The 18,132-nt window shown below is 32.1% G+C and overlaps 4 protein-coding genes across 5 annotated transcripts in view; 3 read left to right on the top strand and 1 right to left on the bottom strand.

Annotated features, from left to right (window-relative positions):
• Positions 1–275: 275 nt before the first annotated feature.
• On the bottom strand, positions 276–2,703 carry LOC139101092 (sulfite oxidase, mitochondrial-like). Its single transcript, XM_070653969.1, has 6 exons — positions 2,530–2,703; positions 2,279–2,469; positions 2,041–2,134; positions 1,628–1,983; positions 1,526–1,566; positions 276–1,444 (listed from the first exon to the last, which is right to left on the bottom strand). Exons 1-6 carry the CDS (start codon positions 2,589–2,591, stop codon positions 473–475), a joined length of 1,716 nt encoding a protein of 571 aa, XP_070510070.1. The 5' UTR covers positions 2,592–2,703; the 3' UTR covers positions 276–472.
• Positions 2,704–2,838: 135 nt separating this feature from the next.
• On the top strand, positions 2,839–3,776 carry LOC139101066 (zinc finger and BTB domain-containing protein 24-like). Its single transcript, XM_070653934.1, has 2 exons — positions 2,839–2,940; positions 3,003–3,776. The coding sequence occupies exons 1-2, from the start codon at positions 2,839–2,841 to the stop codon at positions 3,774–3,776; spliced, it is 876 nt and encodes a 291-aa protein (XP_070510035.1).
• Positions 3,777–3,891: 115 nt separating this feature from the next.
• Positions 3,892–5,573, top strand: LOC139101124 (zinc finger protein 501-like). The gene is made up of 3 exons (XM_070654003.1): positions 3,892–4,057; positions 4,131–4,640; positions 4,705–5,573. The coding sequence occupies exons 1-3, from the start codon at positions 4,048–4,050 to the stop codon at positions 5,160–5,162; spliced, it is 978 nt and encodes a 325-aa protein (XP_070510104.1). The 5' UTR covers positions 3,892–4,047; the 3' UTR covers positions 5,163–5,573.
• Positions 5,574–6,397: 824 nt separating this feature from the next.
• The window catches only part of Cht2 (Chitinase 2), a 38,798-nt gene continuing 27,063 nt past the window's right edge, over positions 6,398–18,132 (top strand). Inside the window, exons 1-3 of one of the 2 annotated variants that reach the window (XM_070633679.1) lie at positions 6,398–6,511; positions 9,397–9,507; positions 14,234–14,398. In XM_070633679.1, the coding sequence (XP_070489780.1) occupies positions 9,429–9,507; positions 14,234–14,398 (244 nt within the window). In that variant the 5' untranslated portion in view covers positions 6,398–6,511; positions 9,397–9,428. The other variant, XM_070633680.1, reaches the window with a different exon arrangement.

Here is an 18,132-nt window from a genome sequence, read left to right on the forward strand (position 1 = left end):
GGTAAGTCTCGATCTAAATCGCACACAGCATGAAGTTTTTGACATTTTCAAATTAATTCCATGACACATTTTTGGACCACGACACAAAGTTTAGACAGTACTGACTTAAATTATTGATATTCATCATTTTTCAATGTCAAGGATGCCTTTTACTTGCAGAGTCATTCTATGATGTAAAAAAACTTGTAATTCTGTCATTCTTGATTCATATGATTCATTCCTGATTTCATCACTCGTAGCAACAACTCTGTCTGTGAAACTAAGTAACATGCAGCTTTTTATTAATAATTAATAATTTCATAGTACTTTATTGCTTACCACCAAAATGACTCGTAATATACAAGTTTGATTAAATCAGTAGAAATTAATAACAAAACAACTTTATAATAATAAAAAAATGTTTAATTCATGCACTGGGAAAAAATGTTTTTGAGCATTCATATAGTAAGTATGTAAACTTTAGTCTTTTAAATTACTTCAAGTTGATTCCGATACGGCTATATGCGTTTGCAACAACACCTCTTAAATTCCAAGTGTTTTTAAATGTTTCTGGCTGACAATTGTAGTTACTGTCGACTGCTTTGGACCAAACTTCCACATAATGTTGATTCTTTTCGACTGGAACATTAATATTCCATAATGTCCACGCGTAGTGTCGACCTGCAGAAACATTTTCACCATCATCTAACTGCACAAGGTCAGCTGGATGCCATGTCTTTCCTTGATCCCATGTTACGTCTACTCTGATAATTTTATTACCACCGCCTGAATATGCGTATCCTTTAACTTCCATACTTCCATCAGGACCGAATTTTATTTCATGATAATCTGGATTTGGTGAGCATATAGCTGATGTGACTGGCATATTTTGAATGGCTGGTGCTTTAGAGAAGTCAACTGTATCCCAATCAACGCTTGGGCTAAATGCTTTATAATCATTTTGTTGCCAATGACTGTCAGACTCGACATCTCCAATTACAATACGACCTAACCATTTTACTTGTCTAGCTCCAACAACTCCAGGAACAATACATCTTAATGGAAATCCATGATCTCTATTTAATGGCTCTCCGTTCATTTCATATGCCAAAATTACATCACCTCTCGGATCCATTGCCTTCGATAATGGAATTGAAGCTGAGTATGGCGTGTATGTTGGATCACGATCATATCCTTCCAAAATTACATGACCTTTCTCAGTAGACTTGACACCTAAGGCAGCTAAGAAGTCACACAGTCTGACACCTGTAAAAATTGCATTTCCGCAAGCTCCACCACTCCATCCAAGACCACGCACTTCCTTAACAGCATTCATTTCTGATCGACGATTTCCACCGCACATTACAACAGCAGTTACGCCTGCTTTCTCGAATTTCGTCTTCAAATCATTCAACGAGAATGTTTTTGAGACACCTGTTGACGTTACTTCCACTTCAAGTTCGTACTTTTTTTTTGTAAAATAATTGGAAAGAAAGCAGTTAGATAAGATTAAAATAAATAATTAAATTACCGGTCATAAACTTACTTCGTCAATATTTATATCGGGCACCGGCAGATGGTTTCGAACTATAAAAATTATTAATTAAGCCAATTAGACTATAATTAAATTATTGAAATGAGGACTGACCATAAAATAATTCAACGGGTGTGATGAAATGCTCAACAAGCTTTGCCAAATGTGGCTCGGCATTGTACGGGATCTTTGATCGCTCAATGAAGTCTAAGTTCCTAACAGGTTCATTATCATATGGATTTCCTTGATTTTGTAAGGAAATTCTATCTTCAGGCTTTAAATTTCCAACTCGGTACTTTTCGAGCATTTTAAGTATTTTTGCTTCTTTGTGGAACTGATAAGTATGCCAAAATGGTTCAATTGACGTGCCAGCGCCAAGCATAATATTTTTCTTTGATCCAGGATGTTCGGAGATGAATTTTGTGATATCATAAACACCAATTCCATACGTAACCCAAACACCAGTTTTTCTAGACATTAAATCAGATAAGTTAATACATTATCAAATAAATAAGAAGAAGACATACTCATTTGAATGCTTTGCGACGTCTTGCGCCGAATAAGTGGGCAAATCCCGTCGAACAGTTTCGTGTTTTGGTTGTTCTTCTGCACAATCGGCATCTATACATAAAATTAAGGAACGAAAATGTGTCACAAAACAACTTTAATTTATTTACTGATAAGATTCCGTCATAGCTTCAGATGACTCTTATCAGACAAACTAATCATATGTTTATTGGTATTTATAGAATATTTATCAATTACCTTTCTTATTATAATAGTAGTAAGACGTAAATCCAATTCCGGTGCTAATTGCAGCTATGATATATATATTATTTACATTCCAATTGACCTTGAAATGTTCTTCTTTCGAGTTATTATTATAATTTCTTACAGATAACGCGGTAAGAACGTTTGTACTTCTGTTCTTATTACGCAAAGAATGGCCAATCGTTCTGTAAATAATTTAAATTTTTTAATTCATTTTTAACCACTTAATTTCACGTTTTTCACACCTTAACAGCTGAGATTTACCAATAACTGCTTTTGAAATATTCATAGCTGATGAGTACGACATTTTTTTAGCACTAATTAATGCACAAGAGAGGTCATCAACTTGTAAAGTTGCAGATTTCACGTACGACTTGCCAAAACTCTGTTTTGTTTTGGTATGCGGACTACTTTTGGACGTTGCTAAATTAAACGGTCAAATTATATTTTAAATGAAAGCTACGAATTAAGGGACATGAAATTATTGTGCAAATAAACAAAGATCCAGTGATAACAAACAAGATCCAGTAAACAAAATAAATAAATTAATTAAAATGCCTCAGGAAGTGTGTAAACTTTGTGGGCAAACTAATCAAACATTCGGGCATACAATAAGAGATAAATTAATCACAGAATTCCTTCTAAAAGCTGTAGTTGTAAGTGATGAGTTTTGTTTGCAAAAATATCAAATTTAATTCCTCGAAATTCTTAATTAAAGCGACTGAATAATACCGAGAAAAATAAGAATGTTTGCAACATATGCTATGCCAAGGCTAAAATAGTGGTTGATTTTGTTACAATAGTCAACAGAACACAAAATAATCAGCCACATACTTCAAGTCCATCAAAAAGTAAATTCTCGACTGTTCAAGATTCACTGAGCAGCTCTACAAACTTTGTAGCAATCAAACAAGAGCATATTGATAGTCCAGACATTTTCTATAATGAATATGGAGATGACAGCAATTGTTACGAGGATGACAATCAATCGGAACCGGAAGTTGAATCAAAAAAGAAGGAAAAGTTAAAATTGCCCAAAATTAAGCAAGTAACTCCCAAAAAATTTAAGAGATCCGAGCCACAAAAGAATGCCTTCAGATGTGCAAACTGTAAACAGGAACATAAAAGTTTTAAAGCTCTTGAAGCTCACATCGCAGATTGCTTTAAGGCAGTAGAAGAATTCAAATGTTTTGTATGTGACAAAGTGCTGGAGACACGGAAGAAACTATACAGTCACATGGAATCACATAAAGTGTATAACAAACGAGTGAGAGATAGAAGTGGTTCTGCTCAGAAATCTGCAAAAAAATCAGAGGATCCAGAGCCGAAGACAAACAAATTTAAGTGCAAGCAATGCACCGCCAGCTACAATTCACTTTCAGACCTGACAAAACATAAACGTGATATACATATTGAAGGAGAATCAAATGATTCGGATATGCATCAGACGTTGCTTGAGAAAGCACGACGTCTAATTGAAGAAATTAATTAAATTAATAAAGACAGTATTTTTAAGAGACGAAATGTAATAACGGTCGTTTAAAATTCAAATTGAAATTTTTTTTCTCATTTTTCATACCCCTTTGTCAGAATTTCTTTCCCCTTATTTGCAAATCGTCAACAAAGTTAATTTTTAATCAGTTATTTTGTAAATTACCTGTTTAATATAACTAAGTTTCAGTAAAAAAGTAGTGATAAACGATTGTATGAAAGCAAATTAATAGAATATTAGTTAAGGAATCATTAAAATTAAGTAATTAAGCATGGCAGAAGGTAAGAAAATTTATCAAGTGATTTTTGGAAGAAAGCATCATAATTTTTATTATTGTTTTTTTTGGATTTTCAGACGTAAAATTTGATAATATTGAGATAAAAGAGGAGATATGTAGTGATGAGGAGTTTGAATTTGAGTTTTCCATTGATGATACAGAATACGATGAGATTTTGAAGGAGTTACGAGCGAAAGACAGTGATTTGGAGGAGATCGGCGACGAAGGCTTAAGTTGTCCAATGGATGGATGTAACAAGTCATTTTCACGACGATATAATCTCACACGCCATCTCCGAAGTCATCAAGTCGGTGCAATTGAAACGACTGGAAATATTTGTCACATTTGCGGCAAGAATATAAAAGGTGTTTACTCACTTCATTTGAAAATACACGATAACATAAAGCCCTTCCGTTGCGACGAATGTGGACGGGAATTTCGTCAAAAGATTGCACTACGTAATCACTTGCTTATTCATCAAAACGAGAAGCCTCACGAATGTCCATGGTGTTTCAAAAAATTCAGACAAAAGTACAGCTTACAGCACCACACAAAGCGCCATACTGGCGTTAAAGAATTCATATGCGGTATGTCCTTATTTGTTGCTTTAATTTGACATTGTGGTAATTTTAATTCGGATATAATTTACAGATTTATGTGGCAAGGAGTTCTCAGATAAGGTGACAATGCATAAACATTCGTTAGTTCATAGTACAAATAAACCCCATCAATGCGGTACATGCTTCATGTCATTTCGTCACAAATCATCGTTATCACGTCATACAAAGATTCATTTGAAGACAACACAGTGTCATTTATGCCATCGTTCGTTCCGCTACGAATCATTCTTGAAAAAGCACTTGATTACAGCACATCAGGACGAAGATGCAATCAATCAGCCACAATATAATGCATTCGTCAAGGATTATCGCCAGCGCTTCATACCATCCACAAAAACACGCGAGGATGGTTCATCACAGCATCAATCAGAGGATTGTGTTGTTATGTATGATGAACAAAATGCATCGCAAGTTATTCAAATTGATGCATCTCAATATTATGGACAACCATCGAGGGTCATTGTGAACAATGTGCAGAATTTTACATAACATAAATAAGTTTCGAAATTTGATTTTTAAGAATTTTTTTTCCTTTAATTTCACTGTAAAACTACTCAAAAAAAAAAACATTACATAAAGAATTGATTTTATGAAAAAAAAAAAGAAAGAAATGAACTTTATAGCTTAGATCAAAATCTCCTTTTTGGTTTATCCTTTTTATTGCATGCTAATGATCCATAAAAGAAAGTAAAAAACTTTCGGTATTAAATCATAACTTGATAACTTTTTGGAACAATTGAGGATTATAAATTATGATAATTTTTTTATGGATATCCTCAAGGTTAATTATTTTGATACCACAGATGGTTAATTAATCTGATAATCTTTACTTCTGAAATTATGGACAACAAATGTAGAAAATATCAAATTGACTGACATTTCTTTTTCATTAACATTTTAGTTTGAGTCAAACTGATACTTTTTTTTTTGTTTGTTAATACTATATTAGACTTAATGGTCAAAAATAAATTTAATTTAAAAAATGTAAAGTAGTACATAAAGCAATAAAATCTGCTGTTGTTTTAGTTGAATTTATTTTTCCAGCTGGTGAATTAAATTTGCAATTTTGTTGTGTTATGTGATCATGTTGGAAAGTTGTTGATCTTGTGATTCTAATGCATCATTAATTTTAGAGTGATTTCAAAATTTCATAATTAACGTATTTTTCAGATTTGAAAATTTATTGAGATAATTTTGGAATTGTATGGTTCTAGTGAAAACCAACTGGAATTGTACTGTTCGCAAAAGTCGAATTAATGAGTGGTTCTGAATTCTGAAAGATTTGGAATTTTGAAAACCTTCTCTGTTGTATTGTTTTGACAAATATCAAACAATTGTATGGTTTCAAAGTGACCAATTAAAAGCCGTTGTAATGTTCTGAAACATTCAAATCAAAAAAATCCGTTAAAACATCAAAACTAAAAATAAGAGCATTAAAAAATTCAAAAAATCATTCCAACGTATTTTTCCCACCGCTCTTAAAATCACATTCCAATTATGGATTAAGGAAATGAATAAAAAATGCAACAGTAACAAGTAGCGTTGATATTTGTGCAAAAAACTTTTATGACTCACGATCATTACGCTTACCACAAGCTTGTTAAAATTCTCTCACGAGAGTAAAAATAAAGTAAGTTTGTTAATGTATTGTAAATGTGTAGTTGGTGTTAAGAAACTTTCAGTTACTCAAGCACGCATCGATACAAATATTATTCAGTTTGATCTCACAATTCGTCTAAGAAACACGGTAAATAAGCAAGTTAGAGATATAAAAAAAATACAAAGTTTGTTCAGTGTGCGCGCGTAGTTTGCTAATAACTTTTTAATTAAATAGAAAGGTGTGTGTTGAACTATACAGTATAAAAGAAGGAAAATTCTATAACCATTAATCCACATCTGGATGTTAATTTATAATTCATATCCAACAGAAGATAACTCAAAGTGCCCAATTTCGTGCAAAATGACTTAAATTTATTGAGGAAATGAAATTTCTTTCTCATGTAATTGATTTCTGTTATTTTCCATGTTTAATGATAAAATTTAGTGCTGATAACAATAAAGGAAATCATTAGTAAAGAATTATTGCAGTTAGACCTAAATTAAGGGAATATACGTTAATTTCTAATATATTTGGGCATGGCAAATGAAAGATATTTTTTTTGCCACCAAGTCTGTTCTATTTTGTGTGTGTGTAGCTGTGCAACTCGCGGTTGGAAAAAAGAAATTTTGTGAATGTCTTGGACGGCAATTTTACGTTAATAAGAAACCTGTTTTATACCTGCATACTATTTGAATCTTCATATTATTTCGGCATTTTCGCTCTTCTGTTCTTCTATGTACACACGACCTGATTCTAAGACATTTAAAATAGCTATCAACAACCTTCAACTTTCATATATATACAAAATGCGATATGTTCTTAATTATAATTAATAAACACCGAATAGCCGGTTTTAATATCACACTTAAGCTGTATGCATATTCTTTATAGTTATAACAAAACTCAAGGCTGAAATAATGTTTAGAATTTCTTGAGACGATTGATTGTCTAATCATGTTTGATGTTTGAAAAACAATTACGCGCTATATCCAATGAGTGTGAAATGTTCCACATTTTCGAGCAACAATTGATTGCTTACAAATCATACGTGTTGAATTCAAAGACTGTTCATAATTGAGCGATCAAAATTATCACATGCAATCTCAACGGTCAAATGAATTTTGAAATTTTACGTTAAATTTTTTCAAAAATTTGAATTTCAAAAATCCGTTAATCAGTAAATTCTTCTAGAGCTGGAAGTCGACTCATATTTTGTATGGAAATGTCGACTCGACTATGATTAATTCCAACGAAATTTCAATTTAATAATTTCACATGCACGTCTGCATTGCTTAATATGAGCTCAAAACTTTCTACATCAAAAAGAAATTAATGAAAATGTTTACACAAAAATTCCATACAAACTATTCGTCGTTCCCTTTGTTGGATGCGCCCGAATTGATGTCAAACGAAGAATAAAAGAGGGGAAAGACCGATTAAGCATCTTATTAGATTCATTGGAACAATTTAAAGATTTTTGTTGTTGCTATGAATAAATAAGCTATTAATTGATATGCGACATGCATTGATGTAGAGTCTACATTCATTTACGGTGACTCATAATCAAATTTGACTATTCCGATGCACATTTGTTGCTGCATTCATTGCTTAAAGCGGGAAATATGGATATGTCGAGTTGTTTTGTTTACTTTGTAGCTAAATCCAGTAACTGCTTCAAACAGCGAAAAAGCGGCATTGGTCAAGTAGTATGAGCGTCGGACCAGTAACTGCTTAATAGTGCGTGACGTGACGACATCCAGACTGAAAGAAAAGCAAGCAAATTAGTTATTATCTCAATACTGACTATTACAGAACAGCTCATTACCATAAAATTAGCCGATATCAGTACATCCAGAAACAATGCCTATATAGAGGCACCAAAATTGAAACATAATTATTCACATTTATAGTAATGGCAATGCGATAAGAAAGCCAAAATTAGTGACAAGAATTACTACCTACTCAGCTTGCCAAATGCCGCAAAATATTCCGTCTGTTATGTACACACAATAGCGAAAGGAAATCTCTTTAGAATTGTTATTAAATTACACAACATTATGCCTTGAATGTGACACTTTTCATGACGATTATTGTTATTATTTAAGCAAGAAAAATTAAAAGAAGCACGCCACCATCTACAATATGCTCATAAATATGGACGATACGAATTGTGTGGTATGAAGGCTAGCCAACACCAAAATATTATGTATTACAAAAACTTAATTGCCCTTTTATGCGACATTCTATACTTCCGAGTTCTACCCATCATATTTATTAGCATATTTTCATTGTTTTCCACTTCTCGCTGCTTCTTCTGGATCTCATAATGTGCTGAAGTGATTCTTTTAAATATTTGGGGTTTTTTGCAAAGCTATTGTAAAATCTCTGTAATTGTTATTTTAAGGCATTATAAAACTTTGTCCCATTTTAACTTTAAATACTTTAATGATAGTTTAACAAAATTAATTTTCTTGGGTGGAATTTTTGCGGCTTCAAGACTACTTATTCCCGTTATTTAATTAAACTGTATGAATGGAACTCACTTTGATCGTTTCAGATCATTTAACACTTGATTTGTCAGTGCGTAAATTGATTCGACTGGCTTACAGAGATGATTTTATAGCTTAATTCATTGATTTTATGAAATCAAGAAAAAGTAAACAAAGTTAGAACATTACAAATGTTTTGAAGGTTGTTGTATGGTTTTGAAGGAATTTTTGAATTTTTCGTTAAAAAAATGTCCATTAAATGCTTGATTCACTTGTGATTTATGAATTAAATGAAACTGAAGTTATATGATCATAGTAGACGTGAAAAAATGCGCTAAAACAATTCATTTCGTAACCGCAAAATATTTCTCTATGAAGAAGATAAGGAAGACTTTTACGAACAATAATTATCTAATTGCTGAATTTTCTCGCATTAAAATTTCTGGTACAGCTTCTGCTTGTGGGATATTTTGCATCATTCTGTTCAAAATAAAATCAACATTTTTGTTTAAAAAGTCATTTTTGAGATGCCGAACGAAATAAATATTAAACTTTTATTCTCATTTGCAATTTTAAGCACTTCCTCGTTCTCTTTTCTAATTGTTGTGGGATTTCTTCTTTTTTTCATCCATAGACAACAAAGCATAAATAGTCAAATAATTAAAAATGCATATCAAAAGCAGTTTAGTGCAAAGCTGTATCTTACTCATCACTACAATGTTATACCAAGCACAGGCACAAACAGGTAAGTCAGCTGTTAAATAGCTTTGTCAATATTAACACAAAAACACAGTTCATTTGTGTCATCATGTTTAGAAAGACAATAAGTAAGCATGAATTTAGTTCTTTTGCAATTACATAAAAATGATGCCTCAAGTATGCGACCGTAAATGTCATAGCAAAAGAATTAGTTCACCTTCATGGATTATTTATGGTGCTTACTTTTCACGAAGACACAGCAATAAAAAAACTGAACTTTTTAATGCTTTAATCATTATCACAAATATTTGAAACTCTTATGTTAGGGTAAGTGGAAAATTGGAATTGTCAAGGTCATGCGTGACGAGCGAAAGCGCTTTTTTAGTGCTCAGAATCAAAATACTATAACTGAACGAAATAACGATCGAATTAAATTTGAATTTAGTTATTGAATTTCTGTTTGAAAACTAGAAGAATATTTGATAAATAACGGTCAAAAATTATTTAAAATGTAACGGTTAAGCACAATTTAAAAAAATATTTTTGAGAAAATTTTGAATTATTTTTGACCGTTATTTTAAAAAATACTGCTATCTTTAATAAATCGTCCATTTTTGCCATCCTGGATGTGAATTTAGCGACACATACATTCTAAATTGTCAGCTAGTCAAATTGCGAACACTATTTATTACAAAATTCATCGAAATAATGGCATAAAGAGATGAAAAATGGCTTTCGATAAAGCAATGCTGGGGCTTTTATATTTTTCGTTCATCTCCTTTTTGTACCCTCACAAAGTGCTGTTAAGTGGTGAAAAATATAAAAAAAAAAGTCAAGCATGTCTCCTACACACTCCCGAACTCGCCCGCAACGGGATTCATAATTTCTGTTTTTGTTGCTTCTCCTCACTTCCAATTTTTTTTTTCCTCGCTTTCTTTACTTCTTCCTTTCCTCACTTAAACTGGTGTGTCATAATAAATAATTTTTCCTCATAAATTGTGTCCGCAATTGCTTTTCCACGCTAGAGAATTTCATTTTACTTTACTTTTTTTTTATAATGCCACAAAAAAGCTTTTGACTGGCTGTGCTGTGTAAAAAAAAAAAGTTTTTTTTTGTGCTCCTTTTTTTGTAATTTTTAATAAATTTTATGAATGATTTAAATAAAATTATTAATGTGCTTTTTTCTATGGAAAAGTGATAACAATGATGTAAGCAGCGATAAAACGGCAATGGTCTAGTTGTGTGGCAAGTCGGGCAATCGACTCAAAGGTCCCAAGTTCGATCCCAGGGAAAGTTAAGTTGAATTCTTGAGTGCTTCTTCGCTGTTCTAGTTGCACTAACTCAGTTTGTGTATTCGCAACACAGTCACACTTCCAATTTACACTGATCCACAATTAAACACAGCATTTACAAAAGCCCTTAATCAGACTTAATTGATACCATATGGCTATCACTTACGAGGTTAAAAGAACTGACATCTTCTATCACATCAAATGTAACTTAGTAACCACGATTCGTAAAAATCATCAAAAACCGTCAATTAATTAAGCAATTACAAAAATTCATGTCCATAAAAAATTTGACAATGTCAAGTAGAATCAAGTTTGTACTGAATTAGAAACAATAGCAATAATCAGACACCTCAATCGTCAACAACCGTTACGGTTTTCTGAACTTCTCATAGAGTGACTTGTTAAATAGCTATAACGGTCATCTGACTGCGAAGGAGTACGTCAAGGTAGAATTTAAAAAAACATTTTGGGGGGGCTGTTCATTGGTTTTGTCAAATGGTTAGAATGTAGAGCTGATTCTAGAGATCGAGACAACCCTGGAAGTCGATATGACTACCTGGGAAATCTCGATCTCGGTATCGGCATCGTGAACCATTAGTAGGAGGGAGATGGAACTGTTTGATTTGTGTTCTGGTCGAATATAACGATAAGAGCTGTTTAATGAGCCCTGGATAGAGAAAAAAAGGTTAAGTGTGCTTTGCGTCAAGCTTTTTAGCAGTTCCCGGTAGCTCTGTGGTAGATGTATGCGACCGGAATTTGTAGGGCGTGAGTTCGAATCCCAACAGGGGATTGTTGTCAGGAAATGTACTTTTTTCTGTAGAACCTTAGAATTAGTAAGTTTCTGGGCAGGGTGGTCCCCCTCTACTCAATGGTTAGATAACTTTGAGTACTGGAAGAGTCTTAGACTTAAAATTAGAACTGCCCATACACACAATTTGCGAATGATCTCCAAAACAATTTCAAAATTAAATCCAATGACTCTTGCTGTTCTCTTTCATTATCCCAATCTGGAAGCATAAGCATCATTACTTTTCATTATAATGACTAATTCTACAACCCACTCGCAAAAACCCAATCATTGCGGCTGATGAAAATAACCTCCCCAAAAAAGTTGATATCGAGTGTGCTGTTGATTGCCGTTTCTGTTGTTTTATGGAAACACTTCAGTAATTGTATTTCGTGCTGATACATCATTAAATGATGTACATATATATACTTTTGAGGAAACAACAACTGCATTATTCCGCTCAATAACATTGTTAAAATTCGACAATCAATCAGTTTTGCGTTAATTGTTATCAATTTTGAGTTGTTATAATTACTCAAAATTCCTGTTCCTTTCTCCTCATATTGTTGCTTGATGATGACATTCGTATTAACAAAAATGCTGATCTGTCCCGTTTAATTAAACTGTAAAATGTCATTTATATGCCATGAGCAATTCCAATTTTCCACTGCTTGTCGGGAGGTCAAACGATCAATTTGTAATAAAGATAAAGAGGACACTTGATACAGTTTAAAAAGGTTTTTTTCATTATTTTAATATGTAATTTCATTTTATATCATGCAATTTATGCATAAAAAAGTATATCCAATTTGTCATGTAATTATAAAACTGTTATGATGGAAAATTTCATTTGAAAATTGATGCATTTTGCAATATTTTTTTGGGATTAATTGACGATGAGGACATTTGTACACATTTTATATCTGTCAATATGTTGATAGAAATGGGTGATTTAATTAAGTCACTAATGGTAATGAGATAAATAAATTTTTCAGCGTATTTTATGTTAATTTGAAAAAATTTTAAATTTGTTTTAATTAAAGAGATAAATTTGAGAATTTATGATAATATAAGTTGATCTATTAACACATCCATGATATTGTTTTGAGTGTTTATGTCATGTATTGTTGGGTATTACCATTTAATATGTATGATCCAGGGGCGTATTCAGGAGGATTGTATATTATACCTTCTTTTTTTGGAAGAACTCTTCATTTCACTGGGGTTTTTTGGTGAAAAAATCCCAAAATTTCCTTAATTTTTGAGATTCAAATTTAAACTACTCCTACTCTCCACAACATTTCTGGCTACGTTCCTAATAAGAGGTTATGGATCACAATTTATATCGGGACATAGTCCAATGTTGTCCTTACACTTACTAGTTAGCGTCCAATTAACAATTGAATGCAATTGATTTAGTTTTAATTAAACTCTTCACTTAGCTTCTTTAGCATTTCTGGACATCCCGAAGTGACACTAGACAGTTAATGTTTAGTTAATAACAAGACCTTTGATCAAACAAGACCTATGATCAAATAAGAACTATGATCAATTAATCACATTTTCCTTGAAAGTTTCAGTAATATTTGTTATCGGTCGACTTGACCTTGGATCTAGTTACTAACTAAATAATAAAGTTATGAGTCCACTGGCACTGAGGCAGAGGATCAACATAAGATAGAACATAATATTACCTGTCCAGCTTTCTTTTTATCAGTTCCCGAGTGACATTGGCTACAATTAAATGATCTTTCATCTAGTTATAATCTTGACATTGTATGGCAAGCTCTACAAATGCCAAGTTTATACTAGACATCCCTAGACATATACTCGACTAATTACAGCCTGTTTCACTCGGGTTTGTAACGAAGAAAGTAACAAAGCTTCATTTAAAGGGAAAAAAAGTCTTGTATCCGTCAAAACAATCAACTTTGAATGACAATTCTGAGTTCAGACTATTCCAATACATTTCAAATCACGTGTCTTAGTGTGGCATTGAAAAGCTAACAAATAAACTACAAATCTGACCTCTTAATTAGTTTTTCTCCATTTCAAGATTAAATTCTGATTTTGTCCTTGTTTCACATAATTGTTTGCCATTATTATCTTACATGAAACTAGAACACAATTAAATGTCCAATCAATTTTATTAAATTGAATCAACTTACACATGTGCACACCTCAGAAACAAGCAGAATCAAAATTTTATAAAGGGGTTGTAATTGAATTTGAACATGAAAATTTAATTAATTAAAGAATCAAACTTAATTTTCCTCCTTTGATGACCTGATTATCATTTCCTTTATATTATGTTTTTTTTAAATAATGTCATTATTTTGTGGTGGAACTGATAATAAATTGATTTAGCTTGTTGATGCAACACATATAAAAAAAGAAGGAAGATACTCAAGGTAGATAAACAATAGACACAGAAAGCTTCAAAAATAGCAATTATAAATTTTTTGATCGAGACAATTCTGATAAAGACCTAATACACGCCATGTATGTATGCAATTTGACAAATATTCTCTTTGGGGTATTTTCATGTTGATGATGTTCAATTTTGAATACATTGACATGACATAGGCTGCAAATTTTGTGGTAATGTTGATACGCATGCATAACTGCTAACAATCCCAATTCACTCTCACATATACCATTATTATTATTATCATTTTTTGGATCATTTTCAGGACCGCAACATAATAAAGCTGTTGTGTGTTACATCTCTACTTGGGCCGTTTATCGTCCCGAAAGCGGCAGTTATTCAATTGACAATTTTGACCCAAACTTGTGTACCATTGCAATATATGCATTTGCTGGACTCGATATTGTAAATGATGCCATTAAATCATTAGGTGAGTAATCCCATATCTTATTATTATATGATTTTCCAATTAACTATAACATTTTATGTCTATGTTATGGATGATATGAATGTATGGGAATATGAACGTGTGTGTGTATGTGGTTCAATGATTTTTCATTAGTGGAAATTACTGTCAACAAAATAAAAATTTTTTGAATATCCATGAAAGTTATATCATGTCATGCATATATGCACATGCTTTTAAATCTCCCTCCTTCATCAAATGTTAACTTTATTACCATCATTTGGCTACTGCCATTATATTTTCTCCTAATCATGTCCCTCAAATATATTCGAATATCACGTACATAATTTTTGTACACATATATCCGATGAAAATATCACTTCTAATTAATTATATGACATTTTAAATAGGACTCACTCGTCTCTCCCGGCAATATATAGCTCTATATATCCTCGGCTCGCACATTTATAAGCTAGTGCGGTTCATTTGCATCATGACTTTTCATTTTATCCACCACCACTCGGCAAAAGGATCCTCTCGTTTATGCTAGTTTAAATTTTTTATATCCTCAATGCTATCCACATCCCCCCCATCACTCGTTCCTCATATAAAGAATCACCAATTGCATTTAATAGTCAATTTAAAAAAAAAAAGCACAGAAAATTGCACATTCGAAAGTGCAAATTTAATTTCTGCAACAGTCACGGATTATCAGTAGAAATTGCAATGTTCGTTGAGATACAGTTGTGCATGTATGCATACTATAACATATTATTTTTTTGGGGTATGATATTTATAGTGAATTATGTTTATAAAATAAATAAATGAAAATGAATTTAAGCGATTTAAGTAAATCATTCTTAAATCTTGTTTGGTACTTCCATATACAAATTTTTGTGAATGATAATTTAAAATTAAACGGTTTATTATGAACTGTATAAAAGAGATTTAATGAGAAATTTATGCTGTTGAATGGTGATAAATTTTAATTTGTTGGATTAGTTTGCGGTGTCTGAGTCTGAATTTTATTTATTAAAAGGATTTGACTGTTTTCGGTGAATAAAGTTTAAATTGTATTTAAATAGATGTGGATTATAATTTCGAGGATTATCATTTATGTTTAACTATATCCTATTATAACCCGTTTTTCTCAAAAGTGGGAAAATATACTATAACTAGTTAATGATTGGTTCTTAGAGATCTTAATGCAATCGGAGCTTACTTACTTACTGGAATCATGCTCCCACTTGGAGACTAGGTTGCTACAAAATGCTTTTCATCTGACTCTGTTGCTGGCTGTATCACAATACTTGTAATCGGAGTTTAGGGAATGTAAGTTAGCTTGAATTGGATTCCAGCTTGTTTACTGGTTCTAGAATTTTCCGAAGTCTCGGTTTCGTCGAATTTTAACAGAACGATACCGAAAACAGGATCTAAATTGAGATGTCTCGAAACCGAAACCTAAAATTCTCAGTCTAGATCACTTATTTACAAATACAAACATAGTTACTAACCAGGTTTCAAAAACTGTCAATAGTCTTCCTCAAATATTGCCAGAATTAGCCCTATCACTGGCTACACGTTGCCAATATCCAATCCCAAATGCAATACGGCGCAATATTGTCTCTTTCAACAACATAGTTCCATGAATTCATTGTAATACTAAGAATACCGTGATATCGTACTATATTGCCAGATTTTTGATCGATTAACCGACTATTACTATTCATATGGCATATTAAAATAGTAAATATTGATGTTAGTGTCTGACCCTTGGCAATATTAGTCAACAATAATAAAACAAACATTAATATTCAAATTATTCTGTCTGGACTATTAAATATTCAAATTTCATAAATAAATTAATTGCTGACTTTACTGTCAGTATTATGAAATCATATACTGAAAGTCCTACATATTCATAAATTAGCATGTAAAGAGAATAAGGTTTACATCAAAATATTTGATTAAATTTTATACTTTTTTGGCTATCAAAGTCCAGACAGTTTAAAACAAACAAAAGTCCTGAGCAGCTCAATGCGGCGAACTGTTGTTTTGACTGCAAAAATGCCGCACTCAGCCGTCACGATGTCATTGGAGCAGCTTCGCGTCTTGCCATTGTTACGACGACGTAGCAAAGCCATAGCAAATACATTGTGTTGTTCGGTAATTTCAGTCCATTTATTATACACCTTTTTAATAGCTAACCAAACACTGGTAATTTGTTGACTATAGTTCTTCGAATAAATCAACTATGATGATGCTTCCAAGAATACTCAACCGGTAAATTATGTGTGAATAATCAGGAATTTTCCCCTGCTCACAATATTTGCATAGAACAAAGTCTTTCCAACTTTAATTTAATTGTTAGGTTCAATTTACCCAAAATTACAATTGTCTATTGAAATAAATCAAGAATTGACGAACTTTACCCTCGTAACTGCACCAGCAGTGTCAATAGACAAAAATAACAATTTAATTCAAATCATTCAGCAACTTCAACACAAATAATGTTATGGAATTCTATCAATAGCTGAGATTATGGGAATTTTCTATCTAAACTCGACTAGTACAATAAATAAATGACAATATCGCATGTTGAATACAGTAATATAGCATGTAAATTTCATCCCATTTCACATTTCAACCCGCAAACGTCTACACACATTGAAAAATACGTTCAACTCGTCAACTGCTTTTTTTTTTATTTGTTTAATTTACTGTATTGCCATTTTCTCACTTGTAGTTCTTGAACATAAAATATACATTTTTACCTCCTCCTTCATCGTTGCCTGTGCCCTCTTATACGATAGAAAAAGAGGAATTTAAATATCAATCTCTTTCGTTATTTTCAATATATGCAATCGTATTGTTTATTTTTTCACGTGCGGCATATCATTTGGGTCGGAAGGAGACTGAAGTGAATGTTGAAAAATCACAAAATGCATTTTCAATCTCACACAGACAGTGTCTGGTGCTCTTATTGCAACACCACGAAATGTGATATGGTTATTAATATTTCCTCATTCAGAATTGCATTTTCACAATTTTTGTCAGTGAAAACAGGACTTTTTTTTAACTCTGTGCACTTTCTAGATGAATGAGTTTATTGTAAATTTATTTTGATGAATTTCATCATAGAAGTGAAATTGAATTGAAGAGAAAATGGGATTATTGATCATATGAAATATTTTTTTTTGTTATTTGGCATGTCTTGTGTAAATCTATAAATGAATAACGAGTACAGAAATTCAATTAATTTAGTATAAAAGTATTGTTGTAAACATTGGGAAACAAGGCTTTGAATTTTGGATGCATTTGGTGGGAATCAAGAGCTATTCTTTACTATAGTCATTGGAACGGCAGTTTTGGCTAGGACAAACCTTGATTTGAGACTTAAATGGAACAATCTGAGTTTACTCGGCCTTATGCCAAGTTAGAAGCTTAAATTTTGTGAACCTTACACATGAGTTGTCATGTATATTACTAGACATAGGACCGATTAATCGTCCTGATTAATTATAGTCTGTTCTCCTCGGTATATGTTCACGAGCGACTCCATCGGAATTCAAAACTTTACATACTTTTTTTGAAATTTGACAACAGAACACATAAAAGCTCTTGATAAAGACAACATTCAACATGTAATTAACTATTTTCATGCAGTAATCAGTGATCGAATAAGTTTCAGACACCATCTTAATTGCCAGTTAATATATGAAACCTTGTATGAAACCCTTCATAAAACACTAAATAAC

The sequence above is a fragment of the Chironomus tepperi genome, unplaced genomic scaffold (assembly GCF_022539635.2).
Source record: "Chironomus tepperi strain 1889 unplaced genomic scaffold, CSIRO-AGI_Ctep_v1 contig_74, whole genome shotgun sequence".
In the NCBI taxonomy this organism is placed as follows: domain Eukaryota; kingdom Metazoa; phylum Arthropoda; class Insecta; order Diptera; family Chironomidae; genus Chironomus; species Chironomus tepperi.